Source organism: Primulina tabacum, chromosome 15, assembly GCF_025594145.1.
Source record: "Primulina tabacum isolate GXHZ01 chromosome 15, ASM2559414v2, whole genome shotgun sequence".
In the NCBI taxonomy this organism is placed as follows: domain Eukaryota; kingdom Viridiplantae; phylum Streptophyta; class Magnoliopsida; order Lamiales; family Gesneriaceae; genus Primulina; species Primulina tabacum.
This window is the reverse complement of record NC_134564.1, coordinates 35,560,581-35,580,662: the sequence shown is the minus strand read 5'-3', so window position 1 is coordinate 35,580,662 and position 20,082 is coordinate 35,560,581. Positions and strand designations below refer to the sequence as shown.

The 20,082-nt window shown below is 37.7% G+C and overlaps 4 protein-coding genes across 9 annotated transcripts; 2 read left to right on the top strand and 2 right to left on the bottom strand.

Moving 5' to 3' along the window:
• Positions 1 to 222: 222 nt before the first annotated feature.
• Positions 223 to 8,315, bottom strand: LOC142526346 (uncharacterized). Of its 5 annotated transcripts, none has more exons than XM_075630676.1 (20): positions 7,965 to 8,315; positions 7,800 to 7,888; positions 7,534 to 7,646; positions 7,388 to 7,439; positions 7,146 to 7,234; positions 5,984 to 6,050; positions 5,816 to 5,878; positions 5,404 to 5,574; positions 5,107 to 5,200; positions 4,957 to 5,036; positions 4,759 to 4,834; positions 4,468 to 4,511; positions 4,290 to 4,357; positions 3,790 to 3,875; positions 3,540 to 3,697; positions 2,129 to 3,434; positions 1,749 to 2,026; positions 1,092 to 1,325; positions 855 to 1,011; positions 223 to 747 (listed from the first exon to the last, which is right to left on the bottom strand). In XM_075630676.1, exons 1-20 carry the CDS (start codon positions 8,074 to 8,076, stop codon positions 458 to 460), a joined length of 3,627 nt encoding a protein of 1,208 aa, XP_075486791.1. In that variant the 5' UTR covers positions 8,077 to 8,315; the 3' UTR covers positions 223 to 457. The 5 variants fall into 5 exon arrangements, with proteins under 5 accessions (XP_075486791.1, XP_075486789.1, XP_075486790.1 ...); XM_075630674.1 differs by having other exon boundaries at positions 1,749 to 2,038; positions 7,965 to 8,307; XM_075630675.1 differs by having other exon boundaries at positions 1,749 to 2,038; positions 4,960 to 5,036; positions 7,965 to 8,307.
• A 1,614-nt stretch (positions 8,316 to 9,929) lies between these two features.
• On the top strand, positions 9,930 to 14,769 carry LOC142527992 (autophagy-related protein 18f-like). The gene is given in 8 exon segments (XM_075633022.1): positions 9,930 to 10,342; positions 11,605 to 12,069; positions 12,161 to 12,589; positions 12,969 to 13,208; positions 13,286 to 13,586; positions 13,589 to 14,076; positions 14,176 to 14,343; positions 14,439 to 14,769. Coding segments are annotated over 8 exon segments (2,385 nt in total). The 5' UTR covers positions 9,930 to 10,123; the 3' UTR covers positions 14,514 to 14,769.
• A 1,144-nt stretch (positions 14,770 to 15,913) lies between these two features.
• Positions 15,914 to 18,577, top strand: LOC142527157 (putative galacturonosyltransferase 12). Of its 2 annotated transcripts, none has more exons than XM_075631883.1 (6): positions 15,914 to 16,126; positions 16,441 to 16,496; positions 16,680 to 16,835; positions 16,971 to 17,561; positions 17,644 to 17,946; positions 18,055 to 18,577. In XM_075631883.1, exons 1-6 carry the CDS (start codon positions 15,916 to 15,918, stop codon positions 18,337 to 18,339), a joined length of 1,602 nt encoding a protein of 533 aa, XP_075487998.1. In that variant the 5' UTR covers positions 15,914 to 15,915; the 3' UTR covers positions 18,340 to 18,577. The 2 variants fall into 2 exon arrangements, with proteins under 2 accessions (XP_075487998.1, XP_075487997.1); XM_075631882.1 differs by having other exon boundaries at positions 15,914 to 16,138.
• A 127-nt stretch (positions 18,578 to 18,704) lies between these two features.
• Positions 18,705 to 20,059, bottom strand: LOC142527158 (uncharacterized). Its single transcript, XM_075631884.1, has one exon. It carries the CDS (start codon positions 19,868 to 19,870, stop codon positions 18,839 to 18,841), a length of 1,032 nt encoding a protein of 343 aa, XP_075487999.1. The 5' UTR covers positions 19,871 to 20,059; the 3' UTR covers positions 18,705 to 18,838.
• Between the last annotated feature and the right edge of the window lie 23 nt (positions 20,060 to 20,082).

Below are 20,082 nucleotides of genomic sequence, written 5' to 3'. Positions count from 1 at the left end.
AAAAATATCGCCTGCACTTTTATGATTTGTCTTCCGGATTTCGTAGCCCGGTGTATCCGAATCATAATATTCTAAAATTCTCATTCGTGCTCTTAATTATTTAAATTTTACATGAATCATCATCGTCAAATTTGTATTCTCTATTTTGATATATAGCCCTTTCTATATTCAAACAAAATATAAATAAGAATGCATAACAATGTTTGCATTAGACAGACTTAGTTCGTGAAATAATGTCAATATTGTAAACGACGATTACTGGAATTCGTACATTTGCTGATCAAAACTTCTTAAATCAATCATCACTAGCAATTCAAAATTTCCTCGAAAATACAATCTGGCCTAGCCACAAAATGTTACAACCACTATATTATATGCATGTGCATGTGTACTATGTACAATAAAGAATTGTCAAGGGATGCTTCGTCCCAATATGTATACTATACGTACAAAATAACTAAAGCTGAGTTTTTAATTGCTCGAGTAATTTCTGCATTCTTTCAAGATTCTGATTTAGTTCCTTAATATTATCAATGTATTCAGCGGAGGAATCCGACCTACTTATTAATTCGGCAGCAAGAGCAGCACATTTTGATTGTGAATCCTCAAGAGAAGCCATTGTCGAATCCAAGCCAGAACCACCACTTCCTTGGATGAAATTACAGGGCGGACTGAGCCCAAAATTGCTGGGGCTACAGCCTCTGCTCAATTTCTCAGGAGTAAAAATGCGATCAAAATTCTTGCTTCCTGCATGTTATGGAAAAAAGAAAAATCAGGAACCTTGACTATGCCGGCGCTGTAAAAGAAAACGGCTCAGAACTGGTTTAGAGTTCCAGCTATGTTGACTACATTACCCAAGTTACTTAGTTGGCTGATAGCTGCCGAGCCTATGGATCCTTCTAATTTGAGAATACGCAAAACTCCAGCAGCTATTCTACCCATAGAATCAACCTCAGACTTGCACAGGAGAACCAAGTGTTGCAGCTCATCCTTTGTCACTACGGCCTCAATCTAGGAAGTGCAATAGTTTCACCATATTAATTTCAGTTGCAAAAAAATGATATGACACAACAAATTTAAATTCTCTTTACCGGTTCTTTCACTGAGAATTTCAAGCTTTCCACTATCCAATTGGCCATTGACTCAGCACCATCGCCATCTTCAGAAGCCATCAATTCAACTTCCACATTGACGCCATGGTTGCCATAATTTGGCTTCTCTGTTTCAGTTAAACCATTCGGCAAGACACTTTTTTCAGGAATCCCATTCAACACGATCCCTTCCAAAGCCACAGGCTTTAAGATCTGCAAGCCTTCCATGCCAACCTGTAAATATTTTTAACGTGGTACCTGAGATGACTTGTGATGCAAATTTGGTAAAGAGATTTCCAACAGTTGGGTTCATTTTTTGGCTAAACAAAGATAAACCCTCAACACCGAGGCCGAAGCAAGAGATGTATGTATCTGAAAAAAGCTAACACCGTCAAATATTTTTTGAGTTAAAAAAAGGGTTTTTCCCTACAAAATCCAACAGCCATTTACAACTATGAAGACATATGATTGATTTGTAAGCATAACAGGATGCATGAACAAGCATGTTGACCCACAGTGAAGTATTTCAATATCAGCAAGAAGAATACACAAGCCTCTAAAAAATCAGGATAGATTCGCCATCGAGATCTTAATTACGATATATAAAAAAACATATAATGTCAACACAGATAGCTAAGCAAAGGAAAAGGTGCTCACAGTGATTGACTCGATTGGATATTTATGCATTACACTTGGTTTTCCATTTCCAACTACTACGTGCTTTGGACAGCTTTTTCCTTTGGCATGCAAACTCTGAAATGTTGCATGCCAGCTCCTTTCTTCTCTAAAAGAATTTTCAGCAGAATCACTGAAAGACCTCCAATTGCTCATCTCCTGTGAATCTTCAAGCGCAAACAACCAATCTTTCAACTGTATCGATAAATCCACATCATCAGGTACACCCAACTGAAGAAGGCTACTGTCATCTCCATCTTCTGAAATAGAATCTAAATATAAACCAAATAAAAAGAAATCAATTTGAAGATGAATAGCAGAGGAAAAACAAGCTGATACGTAATATTGACTTAGTGACTTACTTATACTCTCTCCAAGCCCATCCATTATAAGAGGTGATGTTTTGAAAAGCTTTGACAGTGGTCCAGTGGATAATTTCTCTAGCCCTCTAGTAAGATCCTCCCCTGGTCCACCATCTGGCCCAAGAATTCCGAATCTATGAAGCAAAGATTCAGTATAATTCATTCCTCCACCAAGACGGACACCAGCAACACAAGCAGAGATATTCAAAGAATGGCACTCGATATCTTGAGCACTATATGGAATCACATGGACCATGTTTATATCCAGAAAAGGTGAGGTACTCTTTTGAACCCAAAAGACAGCTCGTAACTTATGGTATTCATTTTCATCGAGATGAATAAAATCTGAGGTTAAATTGGAGCCATTCTCATGTCTCAAGTTATCCACAGTGCCTGCACATTCCACCTTGACTCTATCCCACAGTAGGGTAGATGATATTGCTCTAGCACCACCCAATGTTCTATGACCGACTTTGATGGATAGATTTTCTCCCATAAAACAAACTAAAGGTTTAACGGGAATATCAGAAGAAGATTCCAAAAATCTTAGCTGAAGTTCCTCAACAGCTAGAGATACAGCACTATCACCAGCAACCTTCTCCATCACAGTTCTACCCAAAGAATCATTTCTTATTCCATTTGACTTTTGGTTTTTCCCTACCAGAGCTATCCTTTCGCAAACCCTACCAAAATAAGTGTAGAGATCTAGAACGAAAAATAGTTCCTCTACTGAAGAGTTTGACGAATATTGTTGACACGCAACCCCTAATCTAACAACCCCTCCTGGAGGTGGGACATTTATTAAAGGGCTTCCATCTGCAGTCACCATAGCTACCTCAAGACAAACATCTTTCATCTCAAGGCATCTCCATAAATCTGGAGACTCCGGAAGAGAGTTGTCACTTCCAATTGAGCTGTTGTCAGTCTCCAAAGCCAAACAAATCAAAGAAGCTGAAGCAGTCAATTTCCTCTGGCTGGCATCAACTGGTTGACCTTTCCAAAGACAAAAGCATGCCGGATCTCTCTCAAGGTTCAGTAACCTCAGTTTAAGGGAAGGTGACTCGGAAAGCATCAGATCTTGAATATGAAGCCTTGCACCAGTAAATGAACTCTCAAAAGATGTGTCACAAATTCTAGAGGTGTATTCTGGGTTTCTTATTTCCAGTGGGACCGTAATGTCTAAACCTTTAAGATTAAACACAAGGGATTTAATTGAAAAATCTGGCAGCACAGCTCCACGATTAACAACAATTCCATCAGCCAAAAATGACAATATCCTCAGACAGGATTCTTCCTGAAGATGGATCTGATTATATGGGTGAGAGGTAAGAATTAAATTGAGATTAGAATAAACGAAGTCTGAAAGTTGATATACATATGAATGAAAAGAAAGGGTAAGATAGATACTTACAATCAGTGGCTGACAGTCAATAACGGTTCTTGAAGCAAATATCGGAGGATTTGGGGAGGGCAAGAGTTGTAGACAGTTGAGGCTTATCAGAGGCACTCTATAATTCAATTGCCACAGTTGGTCTCCCAAAGGATATATCGGGGGACAGAAGTTCTTACCTGCACAGCCAGCGAAGGAACGCAATCACTTTCAAAAAACACAAAAACAGCATTCTTCAAATTCCAAAACGATTTTGAAAATCATAGTATACCAAAGTCTGGAATATGTAACGCATCAACTGAAGTAGTTTCCATTGACGGTTGTACTAAGGTGCATGAAGGCCGAGCAAAAGTGTCTCTGCGTTTTATTTAACCATATATAAGAAGTCAATAGTACGAATAACATTATAGATGCCATGAATATAAAAATGATATCATGCAATACTTGAGAAAATTACTTCATGAAGTAAATAAAGCCTACTTTGTTTTGAAGTTGAACAAAGCACTAAAAGCATATGTGGGCTTAGATTGATCAGATTGCATGTCAGCAATTTAGATGATTGCTTTAGGTTCTAATCAGATGACACATAATAGCATGGGAGTTTAATAAAAGTGTCAATTATTTACTTGACACAGAATCAAGGTTGTTTCTTCTTTTATTAAATTTTTTTTCTGACTGAGCATGTTGTTGTGGTTTGTGATCTATAAACTTTATCAGAAGTTTCATCACACATCCGTGGCACCCGACCTATGATACATAGGTTCAACTAACCTCAAAAACAACCCACCAATCATAACTCGAGTCAGGTACTTGGCATTTTCTCCGTCAGAAACACTTGTCTGCAAGAAGAAATAAAGCCTTCAGTATTTTGTCCAAGCAAGTAAATTGTAACAGAAGAAAGTAACTTTTTCCCATTTGAACACAGCTTTCAAGTTCCACAAGACAATACCCGAGCAAAAAACAGTGACTGCATCAAAAGTTCTATCTGGAACTCTGTAAGACAAACAAACTTGTTAGACCAAGACTTGAAACATAAATGTCTTTGGACCAAAAGGAATGTCAGAAGACACTCTTCCCCTGCCAGTGGCCCGATTAATACATGGGGGTTGAATTGCTATGTAATTCAAAACTTTAGAGTTGAACCAACTGGTGGAGAGCGGCAAACACTTGGTGCTTCATTTGGAAGGAGAACCACAAGAAAAGAATTGAAGAGGTATGCTTTGCATGGTAGAAAACTAACCAGCATCTTTGATGCATAGAAATATGTGATCCACAACCATCGAGACCACAGAACGTCCAGCTGCTTCCGCAGAACGCTGCCAAGAGAGAGGATATACAGCTCAAAACCTCAACATGGTTGATCCCCCACAGTGTCATCAACATGTTATTTATTAAAAAAAAAATCTCAAAAAAAGAACAAGTGGGGAAAAATTCATACTTGTTGTGCAATTGGATCCACGTCTCCTCTATTTAAACAAACATAAAGTCCAGTAAAGAAACGGAGAAGAGCTCGTAACCCTGTTCAAGCTCAGTTACATAAAAGATAGTTTCAGGATGCACGAAAAGAACATAAAACTCCAACACTTGCCTGGTTCGCTTAAGGAAGGGCAGACTGCTTCTGTAATATGCAGTTGGACTTCAAGCCCTAGTGGGCTATTGAGTTCCGTCCTTTGTATTGTAATCTGACAAGAGCCAATTAAGCTCAGAAAATGAGATTATTCTTGGAAAGCATAATTCTGCTCACTGCAATGCCGACATGTATATCATATGTGACCGCAAAAAGAATATAATAGTGTTTCCTATATGATAAATTCAACATCAAAATCTCATTTCTCGTAAAAGGTGAATTCCTTCGAAATCAACTGAAATGATTAAATCTGCATACATGGGCCTCTCCTGAGATGCCCTCGATAAATCGCTCTCCACCAAAGAATACTCGTTTTGCACCGTCTTCATCCTTCCTATTAGACTCGTCTATGGAGTTAGAAAATTTTGCGTCCAAAAACATATCTGGATGAGGCAGGAGATCAATAGATAAATGTCCCCATTCAAGTTTCTGTGAATCAAAAACAGAGAATTATTTCTCACATATTATAACATGTAAATGACCATGATGTTTCAAAATAGAGACAGATCTTTTATCAAAGTGGGCAATAGCTTATTAGATAAGCAATTAAGGCAAAAGGTTGAAAATAGGCAAAAAAAATTGTGCGCACTCTGTTTATTTAGTGTTACATGTTTTTAAATGCACATACAATGAACAACAAAAACGAAATACATAAAATGGGCATGCTTACTTTGAATACATATATGAATTTCTTGTCACTTGAAAAGTCTCGTGCCTCCTTAAGATTTACGACCTGGTAGAGAAGATGTTTGAATGATTAAAAGAGTTATTTCAGATACAAATGCACCTAAAGCAACATGTATAAAAGTAGAACTCTAGAGGAAGTTTAGATCATGACCTCCCAGTGTTCATTTGTTGTATATAGCAGAAGATTGCGAATGGTGATTGAAGCCATGGGAGATGCCCTATTGAATTGATAGAAAGCATTAGGAAACAAAAGTGTTAAAAAAATGGTTTGTGCGACCATTTATCACCCAGATTTTTATCGGTCTTCACCCTAAACTCTTGATGTTTTCTAGCCTCTTAAACCAGGAAAACTACTCAAGTCTATGATGACTAAATGTTCAGTTACTTTCAATCTTTATTCAAATTAACGGCGTTGCTAAAATAGAAATTCAACAGTAGTATATTAAGATGAGTAAAAAATGATTCTCTTTTTTTGTTTTGTGAGACTCCAGGAGGGTAGCCTGGTAGGGCTGATGCATAAGTCTTCACTATATGCGACTATGATAGAATCCCTGCCTGGTAGGGCTGATGCATAAGTCTTCACTACATGCAACTATAATAGAGTCCCTTTTCGACCTAACTATTAAGATATAGTGTGGTTTTTCCAATCTTATAGCATCATCCATTTGGTTTCCCCTGGAAGATATTTACTGACAATGAATAAAATGTGTCAGAAGATATATCAAGGATATACTAAACCTACAGATATTAAAGAAAGAGAATGATTTTTCCTGCCCTAAAAGGCCAATTTGATAAAATTGTGATATAAACCTTTTAGCACTCGGACTAGAATGTTTCCTAAAACCCACCATTAATTTTAATAGATGCATATTGTACAGTAAATAATACTAATCAACTCAAACTTAAGAAATATATTCTTAACACCACACTTCTGAAATAAACACCGCAAGATACAAAACTGGAAATTGAATAGAGCTGGTTTGTGATAGCATATATTGTTCAAAACTTTCTTTCCTAGTTTCTCACATTGTGTATTCCCTGCCTGAATTTCAAGAGAACTCTAACAAGGTTTAGCACTACACTCTGAAATTATAATGGTTGAAGATCATCAGTATAATGATTCCCACAAAAACACATTTGCTTTTTGAACAGGAAGCAGGTCCACGTGAAGCAGTAATATCACATCCAAAATATGAATGAGAGAACATCTGTTTGATGCAGTTTTTTAGTAGATTTTTAACTACTATTCAACAGCTTGCTCCCCACTGAAGAATTAAAAGATTAGCTTATTAGAAAAGTGGCGATAGTTTTACCAAGTTGCTCCCCCTCTCTGTCGAGCACCACCATGAGTCTCGAGTAAAAGATTCACAGTCTGCACTTCCAGAGTCATTCCATCTGCAATCTGACAAACATACAAGATAAAACATATGGCCAATAGCATAAAACTGTTTGAAGTTCTTAAGAACAAGGCAATGCACGAGTAACACCTATATCAATTAATCAGAACATGGTAAAGCAAAAGTATATAAGCATTCAACATAATGTAGAAATTAACCTTATCAGCAAATCCATATCCACTACCCCTCGCAGCACTGATGGATGACGCACTGCATGAAGATCCGAAATTACAATGTGAAGCTATGCTATCCCACTAAAAACAAATGAATAACCAAAATGACGTTTCTTAATCCTATCAGGTACCTGCTTGAGCCCCTGGATGAATCTATGTCATCCTCGTTTTCCACCAAAACCAGGTCAAGCCTGTCAATTTGTACCACAATCGGTTCTATTTGTACATTGCTCACCGAAGGCAGCTACAACATCAAATTACCATGTTATTCACCAATTATCAACACTATATTATAGTGCTTACAGTTGAATCGCTCCACGTGGCAATGCTAAAAATTTTAGTGGAACATCAATTCAATAATTCGTTAAATAATTAATTAAGCCAAGAAGTTACTGACAATAATCTCCAATTTTCCAACTTTAGCGGTGGTGACATTCAGCGCGGGCGGCAATCCTATACTGGCATGCAATGCATCTCCATTTATGTCTACAACAAACACATCCAAATCAACCGAATCCTCGAAATCAAAATCAAATCTTAGAACCAACGGCAGTGAATTTACCTAAATTAGATAGCTGGACGGCGCGCCCCTGCAATTTGAACTGATCTCTGCTGAATGACTTCAGCCAATACTTAAGAGTATATTCCAAAGCTCTGGCCAATATCGATTCCATCTCAATCGACAATCGAACAGATCCACCAGCCCAATAACCCTTTAGCCTTGGCCCGCCCCCCAGAAATTCGAAGTCTCTGAGGCGATTACGGCAGCGATGCTCGCTAGGGTCAAAGAAACCAGCAAATGGTGGCAAGAAGCGGGAGTCGGCCTATGGCGAGAGATTCAGGTGACGAACATACTGATTTGATTGGCACGTGCGATATGGGTATGTAGTTTATTGGAGTGTAATGGAAACTTCTGTCACGTGCACGAGATTCTATGGGACAGGTCTAGAAAACTTTCGGCCTCGCGTGCAATCATTTTCTTACGCAGAAACGAACTCCGCAAATGATTGGTGTAAAGAAAAAGGTGCAAGTTAATTTGGATGTAGACAATAATATCTCAATCAGATCTAGGGATTCTTAAACGGGTAACAGTTCGAAAGAGGCGTATGATTGTCGGTTTATTTTTATTAAATATATTGCGCTATTATTGGCAGGGTACTGAGATAGGTAATCAAGTGCAAGATGGCAATGAACAATAGCATGTAATTAAATTGAATATTCATTATCAAAATAAAAACTTTTATCACTTAGGATTTAACTTGTCATTTTCTCAAAAATTTATAACTGATGAAATGGTACAATTTCAATCTTTTTAAACTCAATAAAAAAATGTAAATGAAACGTAACGGCTGCTCCATTAATAAGGTCAATTATTAGACCCAATACATGTATAAACGAAGAAATCGTGTCAATAGATCTATACAAATAATCAGCATGTGTAAATCATATAGGATTTATGATTCGGCCGGAGTTTCTATTAAATTGGGTAAAACCACGGGTTCGGCTCACCTCATTTTAAAAATTTTGATTATGTCATTATTAGTAGCAGGGATGTAAGAATGATATTAAATTTTGAACTCGATTGGTTTATAAAATATATAGATTCGAGCTTGATTCGATATTTTATTATGAAGTTCAAGCTCTAACTCATTTTGAAATTATTAAACTTGTTAGTCAGTTAGTTTATAATCAAGAGGCGAGTAAAGAGGCAAAGAAATGTACAAGGGATATTTTTTTTGAGGCATTTTGTTGTTGTTTATATACATATCCTGGATTCTGTTGAAATTGTCCGGGTTTGGGTGTGTGATTAATGTGATGTATTAAGAAATAGAGCTCGACGATGAGGCAGGTATCATTAAACCGCTGGTTTTGTTGTGTTTTGCATGGTTTTTGTAATTGGCTTGGGACAGATGGTTCGTCGAAATGGGTACGGAACGGCCGGAACGGGCGTTCCGAAACCGGAACGTCAGCAACCTTGACGAGGTCTCGGGGTGGAACCGGAACGCAATTCGCGACGGTTTTGTTTTGAACTGTCGCTATTAGCGACGGTTTTATGTATGTAGCGACGGTTTTTATTCAATCGGCGACGGGTTTAATAACACCGTCGCTATAATTAGCGACGGTTTGAATAAAACCGTCGCCAAATTAAAATCGACGACGGTTGAGTCAAAACCGTCGCTATGTTTAGCAACGAATTTTCATAAAACCGTCGCAAATTCGAATCAGCGACGGATTTAATAATGCACGTATCTTTGCTTTCTGGTACAAATAATGCAATTGTAGGTCCTATTGCACGTCGTATCTTTGTTTTGTAGTACAAATAATACAATTTTGAGCACATGCATTATTTGGATAAAACCGTTACCAAATTAAATTTTTTATTTACATCAAATAATTTATTTAAATGATATTTATTTTAATTTTTATATTTTTAAATATTTTTCAAAATTTTTAATTTTATATATTTATAACACCGTTAGTTTCATTGTAACTGGAAACCGCCACCGCGACAGCAAACCATGCTTGGAAGCTAATGATGCGGACACCTGTAAACTTAAGGTCATGTATGATCTGAACTGGGCTATTAATTAATTTTGCTAGGAACAGGCAAGTTTGCTGAGGTTATGGTCGTAAGAGTGTTGAGCGAGCTGAGTAGCTGTGGTTGGTGGGCTGTTAGAGTTTGCTGTGTGGACTTTCTTCCTTCGGTTTTTCCGCCTTGATATGAAGAATGATGGCCAGAGAAGAGGTGGCGTTGGAATTGATATGGAAGCTTTGGTGCCACGGTCGGGGAAGGGCAATAATGGGATCATTCCTAAATCGTTTAAATCTCTTTGGGGTTACCTGAAATATGTTTCCTCAGGTGCCTCTAATGTGGCCGCGTCTGTGAGGTCTGCGACATCCTCTATCGGGGAGAGGGACAGTGAGAAAAGCCACGATCAGGTGGGATTCTGAAGTACCTCTTTTTCATTTCTTGATTCTTCACCTTGGATACGCATGATAAAGGTTGGAAAATATAGCTTTTGTTGTGTAATGCCTTATATGTTGGATTGCTGATTCTTTTCCTGTAGAGTCTGAATTTCTAGTAAAAGGTCATTGTGTTCTTAAAATAGGATAACTCTGGTTCTTGGCAACTGAAATTTCCTTAAGCCAGTTGCCTGATTCCTTAAAATCGATCACAATTTGAATTTTTGACATACCATCACCACTGATTAATGTGGTGTAACTCCATTATTAAATACAAAATTTGAATCTTGGGGGATTCCCAGGGATGGAAATCATGGACTTTCTGTTTGTTTGTGTGTTCCAAAACTTCTTTCGAGCTATGCAACTTGTGTTGTGGACTTAAGGAGATTTGGTTTCTTTTGAGACCCCAGACTCGAATTTTTTTACCTGGTTCTGATTTGGTATTCCTCCCAAGTAACCATGTTTTGAATTTGAAAAAGCTCTGTTTCCATTTTGCTGATATATCTATCACATATGGTATTTTTCTTACCATTTAAGTGTTAATTTTTATTTTTGAAATAGGTACCATATTAGTTTATATTCACACTGCATTGTGTGCGTTGAAAGTGATGCTGCTGGTAGCATTTGACAAGATTATAAGAGGTACTACCAGTAATTTTTAAGTGATATCAATATGACCACATGGACAAGTTCCAGACAATTTCATTGTTTAGTCTACACATTTTTGAAATTATTGAAACCCAGCTTTTCAAACATTTTAGCATTTACTTGTGACCAAAAAAAAAAAGAAAAAAAGAAACCTTTTGAACTAAGCATGACTGCTTCAGGTTAAAAAACATTTTAAATAGTGCATCACTCGCTTTTATAATCAGACTGTGGCTAGGCTTTATAGAAAAAGCCACACAGGTTGCAAGTAGTCCTTGAATTGTTTTCAAATCAAACAGAATAAACTTCAATGCAATGAGTGATTGCATGGGACTTTTTATTGATGTTATTATTACCATATGATATCTCAACTCCACTAATCTGGTTTGACACCTCTAGCTACTAGCTAGCATCCTAAAATTGCGATCTTCATCATTTGTAGTATTGAATTGTTCAATGTTAATGCAATGATATGGTAGCTTCCTTTTTCATCTCATCCTAAATTATTTATAATTGCTATAAATGTTAGATCCACTTAGATGGGAACTCCTTTGTGCATCTTACTTAGTTTTACCCCCAATTATTCACCTTAGGTTTTGTGGGCTGGATTTGACAAATTAGAACTTGAAAGAGGCATCACACTACAAGTTCTCTTGCTAGGGTACGGCTATGGATTTCAGGTTTGGGATGTTGAAGTAGCGGACTGTGTGCACAATCTAGTCTCTAGGAATGATGGACCTGTTTCATTCATGCAAATGTTACCAAAACCAATTTCATCTGAGCAAACTGCTGATAAATTTTCTGACAGCCGCCCATTGTTGATTATCTGTGCTGATGGATCCTTTACTGGAGATGATAACTTTCCGGAAAGGTCTGGCATTCTTCACAACGGCTCTGTCCAACAGTGTCCTGGGCCAAATAACAGTAGTTGTGCTTCAACTTTGGTTTGGTTTTATTCATTGAGATCTCAATCATATGTACCTCTTTTAAGATTTAGATCAGTTGTCCATTTGGTGCGATGCAGCTCTCGAGTTGTTGCTGTTTTACAATCAGCTCAGGTATGTTCTACCTTTTCTTGAATCCTTGGGTTATGCTGTACTATGTTGCGACGTGCTATTTGGGCTTGTTTGGGATATGCCGGTTTTACAGGTACATTGTTTTGATGCTCTTAAACTAGAGAGACAGTATACAATCCTTATCAATCCTGTTGTTACGGGGTGTAATGGGTCAGGAAATAAAGGTTTTGGTCCCCTTGCGGTTGGTCCCCTCTGGATGGCTTATAGTGGGACTCAAGTGGAGGTTTCAAAATTTGGGCGTGTTAGTCGACAAAATCTTAATCCCTCAGCCAGCTACCCCAATCCCACATCCAATGGAAGCTTAGTTGCGTGTTATGCAAAAGAGTCTAGCAAACAACTTGCTGCTGGTATATTGACTTTAGGGGACTTTGGTTATAATAAGCTATCGAGGTATTACTCTGACCTGTTACCTGAAGATAATAATTGTCAATCTGAGACTTCCCGAATAAAGGTATACAGTGTTGCTAATGGATTTTCCCACGACGCAGACAGCTTTGGCATGGTATGCCACATTCTTCTCATGTGTTAGTCAAATTACTAACCTATAAAAAAACGAGTGTTTGGATTTTCCTTGGTTCCATTACTTTTGCCATATGATTTATTTTGTGTGTTGTTGTCAAGGTAACTAAACTAATTTATTTAATTTGGTATTTTCTGTCTCGAATTGCCTCGACCGAATGCATAGTTACTAGAAAAAATTGCAATGCTAGTGCATTTTACCATACATCAGTTGGCGTTTTTTTTGTCGCAAGTTTATCCTGTTCAAACTGTCGGGTTTTCTGTTTGACTTTTCTTGTGTGCTCTCCATTTAATGCCTGTACTTCCATGATTGCAGTGTGATATTATGTTGAGCTAAGTATAGTCCATAAATTCCCTATCAGGTAATTGTCAGAGACCTTGTTAGGAAAACTGTTATCGCTCAGTTTAGGGCACGTAAAAGTCCTATCTTTTCATTATGCTTTGATCCCAGCGGTACTCTTTTAGTGACAGCTTCCGTCCAAGGTCACAACATTAATGTTTTTCGAATAATGCCTGGACTTTCTGGAGGAGGATCATCTGGAGCTGCTTCTGGGGTTTCTTATGTTCACCTTTACCGGCTGCAACGTGGTTTCACAATTGCTGTAAGAGTAGGATTATAATTCTCTATCTATGCAACCTTCTATGCAGTGAATTAGACTCTTTGTTCATACTTTTTCAGGTTATACAAGATATTAGATTCAGTAGTAACAGTAATTGCATTTTGATCAGTTCCTCAAGAGGGACAAGCCATCTTTTTGTTATTTCTCCTTCTGGCGGATTGGTTAGTTTTCAATCAGCCGATGCTTATCGTGTAAAAAATAATGGATCCAGCTTGATTTCAAACACTCCAGTTCGTGGGTCACCTGATTCAGGATTACGTGTTGACTCAACAAAACATCTGTGCATCTGGCCCTCTCCACTTACACTTTCTGCTGTTAGCCGAATAAGGAACGGAAATAATGGTTGGAAAAATTCAGTAAGTGTAATTCACTCTCTGGAGCGATTGCATCAGCTTTCCAATATTGTAAAGGCAATGATATGAATGTAGATTCTGTGAAAAAAAACTATTATTTACTTGTTTTCTCTCCTTCTGGTTGCCGGATACAATATGCTCTGCGCATATCTCCTGCTCTAAATGGTACAAGGGGTTTGCCCACAAGCACCACTTGTGAATCTAATCTCTGTGGTGATTCAAGGATGGTGGTGGAGGAAATGCAAAAATGGGATGTTTGTCAAAAACAAAATCGCGAGGAGAGTGAAGACAATATTGATATGTGTGGTGAAAATGGAAATTCTGATAGCTGTAGAGTCTTTCCAGAAAGAATGGAACAGAAAAATACTCTATTTTCCAGCATTGTGGATACTGCCATGAAACGAAATATTATCACTGAAGAAAGGCGTAGGATGTATATATGTGAAGCCGAGCTTCAAATGCATCAGATCCAGAATCCGTTATGGGCTAGATCTGAGGTACTTCACAATTTCAGTAATGTTGAGATAGTTCTGAGTAACATTTAATGATCACTTTGATGAGTGACATCCTTGTGTTCTTGTACTACCTTTGTACAGATATATTTTCAGTCAATGTTGGCTGATGATATTAATACAAATGACGTTTTGGGAGAGGGAGAGGGAGAGGTTGAGATTGAAAGAGTACCCATTTGTGTGCTTGAAGCCAGACCAAAAGACTTGGTTCCAGTTTTTTTATCTTCAAGCTCCCAAATCTCAACAGGGGAGGTATGTTGTGATGGTTCTTCGGTCGCTTCTTTCTACATTTTTCGTCCTTTATCTCGCTGAAACTGAAATTTTAAGCCACATTTCTCATTCCTCAGGTGCAACATCAATGGGCATCTACAGTGGTCCGAGAATGGCGCATGCACCTGCATGAGCAGTTCCGGTTCTTTTGACCCTGTAAACACTGGTGAAATTGTGGGTAACAAGGTGGACAAGGTTGGTGACGAAGCAGGGCATGATGGACTTCAATTGTCCACCAAAAAAAGCAGGGGTGTATTTAATACGAACAATGATTCTCCATTGGCAAATGCTCGTCTTTTAATTGTAAACACAAGAGATCACTCTGAGAATAACCAATTTACACCTGTAAATAATATAGATTGCCTGAAAATGGAGACTAAATTTGCATAAACTAACCGGTTTGACTAAGGTACTTTCTTTTTCTTCGAATCCGGTTTGAAGTACTATACAGTCGTGTGCTTCCTCTTGTTTTCTCTGTTGTTTTGCTTACATGTCGATCGTTGGACCAGGTTAATGATATAGTTCTTTTGCATCTGAGTAACACTCAACGACATCTCTCTTGGTAGGCGTGGAAGCTATTCTTTTATTCTCCGCCATAAGTTTCAGAATGTGGGTTTCCGTTGTGATCTAGAGGCTTTGGGGCGCTTGAAGGAGAAGTTTACTGGTATAAATCGGTGTTGGTATCTATAATTTGCTGGTTAATGTAAATAACAGAACCATCTGATTTCTATCATTTGACGTTTTTCAAGTTTATATTTTTCGGGAATTGTGATGTATTTGATTATTTAGACCATGGGCAAACTTGGGTGACACTCACTTATTATAATATAAATTTTTCGATGGAGAGGATTATGTCACGGTTCAATATCCGAGGACCAAATAGGCATACTAGGACGACAACTACAATCTTTCATTAGTTTCTAAAAAAAAATTCTCAAGTTTAATATGTTTTGGTTTAAATAAACCATAAATTCAATCCGGAGTCTCATTTTCTCTCACCAAAATTATCGAGTCTAATTGTTTTTTCTTTTTAAAAAAATCTCCAGTTTTTACGTAGTTAAAAGAAAATAAGAAACTAGGGACAAATAGAAGTCATTTTCCATTTAGAAACTATGTTAATGTCAAATAACAGCTCGAAAGACAACAACAATTTTCAATATGCACTTCATGTGGAGGCCAAGTGAAGCAACACTATTTAATTCAAAAATCATATTTCTGTCTCTTTTTTCTAACTTCCCTTCTTCAAAATCAAGCCACCATGCAAAACATTCTCAGTCTCCAGTCTTTTTCCATCAAACAACCTCCTCCTACTCTTCCCCCTCCAAAATATTACTAACCCCGACTAAGAAAATAAAAACATAATCAAACAAGAACTTCAATACATATATAACCTTCATGCTAAGCAAGATTAGGTGATGGATAGCAACCCTAATCACTCTCACAAAAAGAGCTTTTCTCGCTAACATTTAGAGGCTATCAGCAGGCAAATGAATCATTGATAGCTAGAATCTGTGATTTCTTTCTCTCTCTTTTTTTTTTTTTGTGTTCTTGAAAATGCAGCTGCATATATCTCCGAGCTTGAGGCATGTTACTTTGTTGCCGGCAAAAAATGTTAAGGAGTTGATCAAAATGAAGATTGGTTCGAGACGATTGTCGTATAGAATGCTTTTCTATGCTCTTTTGCTCTTCACCTTTCTTCTCCGGTTCATGTTTGTGTTAACTGCAGTTGATACCATTGATGGAGAAATCAAGTGTTCAACAATACGTATGTCAATTGGTATCAATATATCTACAAAAATCTGTAACTTTTTTTTTAATGTTTCTAAGGGTGAGGTACAGATTAAATGATCTCTTGAAATTGTGAATGTTCACATTAATAATAACTTGAGCACGTACGTCCAAGAAACAAAAAAAAAAATCACAGATGCAGAGTTTAAAGTATATTGCTCCTCTCTTGTCCTAGTCCTCGATATCCAGGATCCTTGATGTTCATTTAACCATCAATGATCAATCTACAGATTCTAGCAGCCATTACTTGTTTTCTCATAAATCCTGCTTTCTTGTCTTGATTAAATGTAGGTTGCTTGGGGAAAAAATTAGGTCCGAGAAATATGGGAAGAAGACTTGAATCAACTGTACGTGAATCCGTGAATTAAATTACTTTGACATGATGATTACATGGAAATTACTTTATAAATCTGTAGCACTTGGCAGCATTGAGTTGTGACCCTGAATTCGGAACATAAAAATGATCTCTCTATTTGCTCGCACCTTTGAATTTGATTTATAAGGGTGAAAATATACTTGGTTCTTGTCAGGTTCCTGAAGTAATATACCAAATACTGGAAGAACCCGTAAACGAAAATGAAATACAAGCAGGACAAGAAATTCCGCAAACGCTGGAAGATTTTATAGCAGAAATAAAGGATGAAAGACCTGATGCTAAGACTTTTGCTGCTAAACTCAAAGCTATGGTATTATGCACCAATACTTTATTCTGATTAACTTACTTGAAATAGTTATGATTTTCTTTATCAGTATGAGGATGCTTCATAAATAAGCTACCTCTATTGCTAGTGACAATTAACTGATCTCCATATTTATTACAGGTGTCGCTACTTGAACAAAGAACAAGAACTGCAAAAATTCAGGAATACCTGTATCGCCACGTCGCCTCTAGCAGCATCCCTAAGCAGCTTCATTGCCTTGCTCTAAGACTAGCAAATGAGCACTCTACTAATGCTCATGCTCGACTCCAGATTCCTTCAGCAGAATTTGTACCTGGTCTTGTTGATAACTCGTTCTTTCACTTTGTCCTTGCTTCTGACAATATAATTGCTGCGGCAGTTGTGGCATCATCACTTGTTCGAAATTCATTGCACCCGGAAAAATTTGTCCTCCACATAATAACCGATAGAAAGACCTACTACCCAATGCAGGCTTGGTTCTCGCTACACCCTCTAACACCTGCAATTATAGAGGTCAAAGCCTTGCATCATTTTGATTGGTTTGCTAAGGGAAAGGTCCCGGTTCTGGAGGCAATGGAGAAAGATCAAAAATTGCGATCACAGTTTAGGGGCGGTTCGTCAGCTATTGTGGCAAATAATACTGAAAAACCATATATTATTGCGGCAAAGTTACAAGCACTCAGCCCCAAGTACAATTCATTGATGAATCACATTCGGATACATTTACCTGAGGTGAGTCTTGAAAATTAGAAATCACATTGCCCTCCAAAGTTTTTGAAAACATTAATATTAGCTGCGTACAAATTTGCTGCAGTTGTTTCCAAGTCTAAACAAAGTAGTATTCCTGGATGACGATATTGTGATTCAAACTGATCTTTCACCTTTGTGGGACATTGATATGAATGGAAAGGTCAATGGAGCGGTTGAAACATGTAAAGGAGTGGACAAATTTGTGATGTCAAAGAAACTCAAAAGCTATTTGAACTTTTCTCATCCTATGATAGAGAAGAACTTTGATCCTAATGAATGTGCATGGGCTTATGGCATGAACATTTTTGATCTAGATGCTTGGAGACGAACAAACATAAGTAAGACATACCATTACTGGCTAGAAGAGGTAACATCTTAAGATTACATCTGGAGACACTTTCTTCATTTAGGAGTAGTCAAAATAAAATATGCACACTGTTAGATTCTCTGATTACGCCTTTTCTCACTACTGCAGAATTTGAAGTCAGATTTAAGTTTGTGGCAGCTTGGAACCTTACCTCCTGGTCTAATAGCTTTTCATGGTCATGTCCACGTTATTGATCCGTTCTGGCACATGCTTGGATTAGGATACCAGGAAAATACTACCTTTACAGATGCTGTTAATGCTGGTGTCATCCATTTTAATGGCAGAGCGAAGCCTTGGCTGGATATAGCATTTCCACAGCTGCGGCCCCTATGGACAAAATATATTGACTTCTCTGATAAATTCATAAAGGGCTGTCGTATAAGGGCATCATAGATAAAATTTATCTAAGAAAACACTCTTAGTCTCTTTACCCCTGTAAATGAGATCGCTGGAAATGCGTGTAGAGTTTTTCATAGCTTTAATGATCTCTGAGAGAGAGGAGAGGAGGATTCAAATTTTGAGATCTCTTTTCTAATAAGTTCTTGTTATATTGCATTCATTCAATTTTTAACATATTCTAAGAAGGAACATTCAAGTTCTTGTGCATTCGTGTTTGTCAAAAACCCCAGTCGCAGGCATCAAATTCTGTAAACAGTCCTTTTCTTAGGTCTTGATATTATTATATCTTAGCATTTATGAGTAAAGAAACTGAAGACAGGTGACGAAGAAGAGAGAATGAATCACAAAAAAAAAAAAGCTAAGTTATCAATCAAGCAACATTTCCTTTCGTCATAATTTTTCGAATTATAAAAAAGATCATGAAAATTCTCAGAACACCAAGAAAAAACAAGATGTGTATCATCGGCAAGCATTCTCAATTGTACATTTTCGATTACTTCTTGCCAGTTACATTTGAAACCAAGTTTTTCAAGAACTTGGCAGATTTTGTAACTGGGGAGTTGATAGCCATTAGATTATACAAAACATTCTCGACCTCGGTGATAGATGGTCGTGCTTTGAACCTCGAGACAACTCTCAACTGACCCTCTTCCTCAACCAAAACATCCCATTTCTCACCACTTAAAACACCGTCACTCACACACTTAAAGATTACTCCTTTCCTCTTACTCAAAATCCCTCTAACCTCCAACCCTATAAACGAATAAACCACCTCGAATGAGCCAACAAAACCACTCAGCTCATCGAATCCTATCTCCTCTTCAAATGCCCACTTGGGGTTGAAAATCACAACTGGCCTTGGGTATAAGCTGTCAGTAACTGTCTTCATAACCGCCAATTGAGAAACCTCGGGTGCCATGAACACAGCTACATCAACCGAATTCACAGTTCGGACATCCTCGTCGAGAATTGATGAAATGTCAACGTTTTGGACAAGAACGCCAGAGGAGCGAGAATCAAAGGCGTTAATGGCAGATTCGGTAAAGCTCTGGTTTGGCCATACAATTAGACTTTGGATTTGAGGGCCTTTTCTTTTAATGGGCATCTTTCCAAATATCTCAACAGCCAATTGAGAGAGCGAGACGGGTGAGTCGTCAGTTATCGGAATTTCGACGCGTAATCTTGGCTGCTTCAATTTCTTGAGCTTTCCTGCGAGTTTCGGGTTGTTGAGGGGTTTCTCTAAGGTGGATAAAAGTGAAGTCTTTGCTTGGAGAATGGCTTCTTCTTTTGTGGATGGCGGATTGGAAGAAGATATGGAACATAATGGGAATAGATGCGAGATTCTTGATTTTAGCGAAGACTTCCCATTTTTGTGGAAGATAAACAGAGAGCAATGATTCTGCTCGTGTTGCGATGCAAACAAAAAATACAATGGGGGAGTTGTAGTTGGTTTGAAATTGGATGAAGGTTTTGAAGTTATGGTAGTTTGCACAGGAATCATCTTCAACAACAGCTCGGAAGCCATTGTAATTTCTAGCCGTCAAAAACAGAAGTCGTTCTGTTTGTGAATTGCAGTCAGCAAATTGAAATAGCTACTAGGATAAACAGATGGAAAAATTTTGAGCCTCAGGAAATCTGGATAATATATTAGAATTTTCTTTGGTGCCATCGAACTGGTCAACTCAGCTATACTTGTTCGCTTATGTATAGTGTCATATACCTCTTATCTTCATAAAA

What these genes read in the sequence shown, in the direction of transcription:
- LOC142526346 (XM_075630674.1), bottom strand. Translation starts at nt 8,076, where the DNA reads ATGGAATCGATATTGGCCAGAGCTTTGGAATATACTCTTAAGTATTGG. An exon ending in ATTGGTGGGTTGTTTTTGAG is followed by an intron (nt 3,876 to 4,289) that starts GTTAGTTGAACC and finishes AATAAAACGCAG; the next exon opens with AGACACTTTTGCTCGGCCTT. An exon ending in ATCCAATCGAGTCAATCACT is followed by an intron (nt 1,326 to 1,748) that starts GTGAGCACCTTT and finishes AAATATTTACAG; the next exon opens with GTTGGCATGGAAGGCTTGCA.
- LOC142527157 (XM_075631882.1), top strand. Translation starts at nt 15,916, where the DNA reads ATGCAGCTGCATATATCTCCGAGCTTGAGGCATGTTACTTTGTTGCCG. An exon ending in GAAGAAGACTTGAATCAACT is followed by an intron (nt 16,497 to 16,679) that starts GTACGTGAATCC and finishes GGTTCTTGTCAG; the next exon opens with GTTCCTGAAGTAATATACCA. An exon ending in TTCGGATACATTTACCTGAG is followed by an intron (nt 17,562 to 17,643) that starts GTGAGTCTTGAA and finishes AATTTGCTGCAG; the next exon opens with TTGTTTCCAAGTCTAAACAA.
- LOC142527158 (XM_075631884.1), bottom strand. Translation starts at nt 19,870, where the DNA reads ATGGCTTCCGAGCTGTTGTTGAAGATGATTCCTGTGCAAACTACCATA.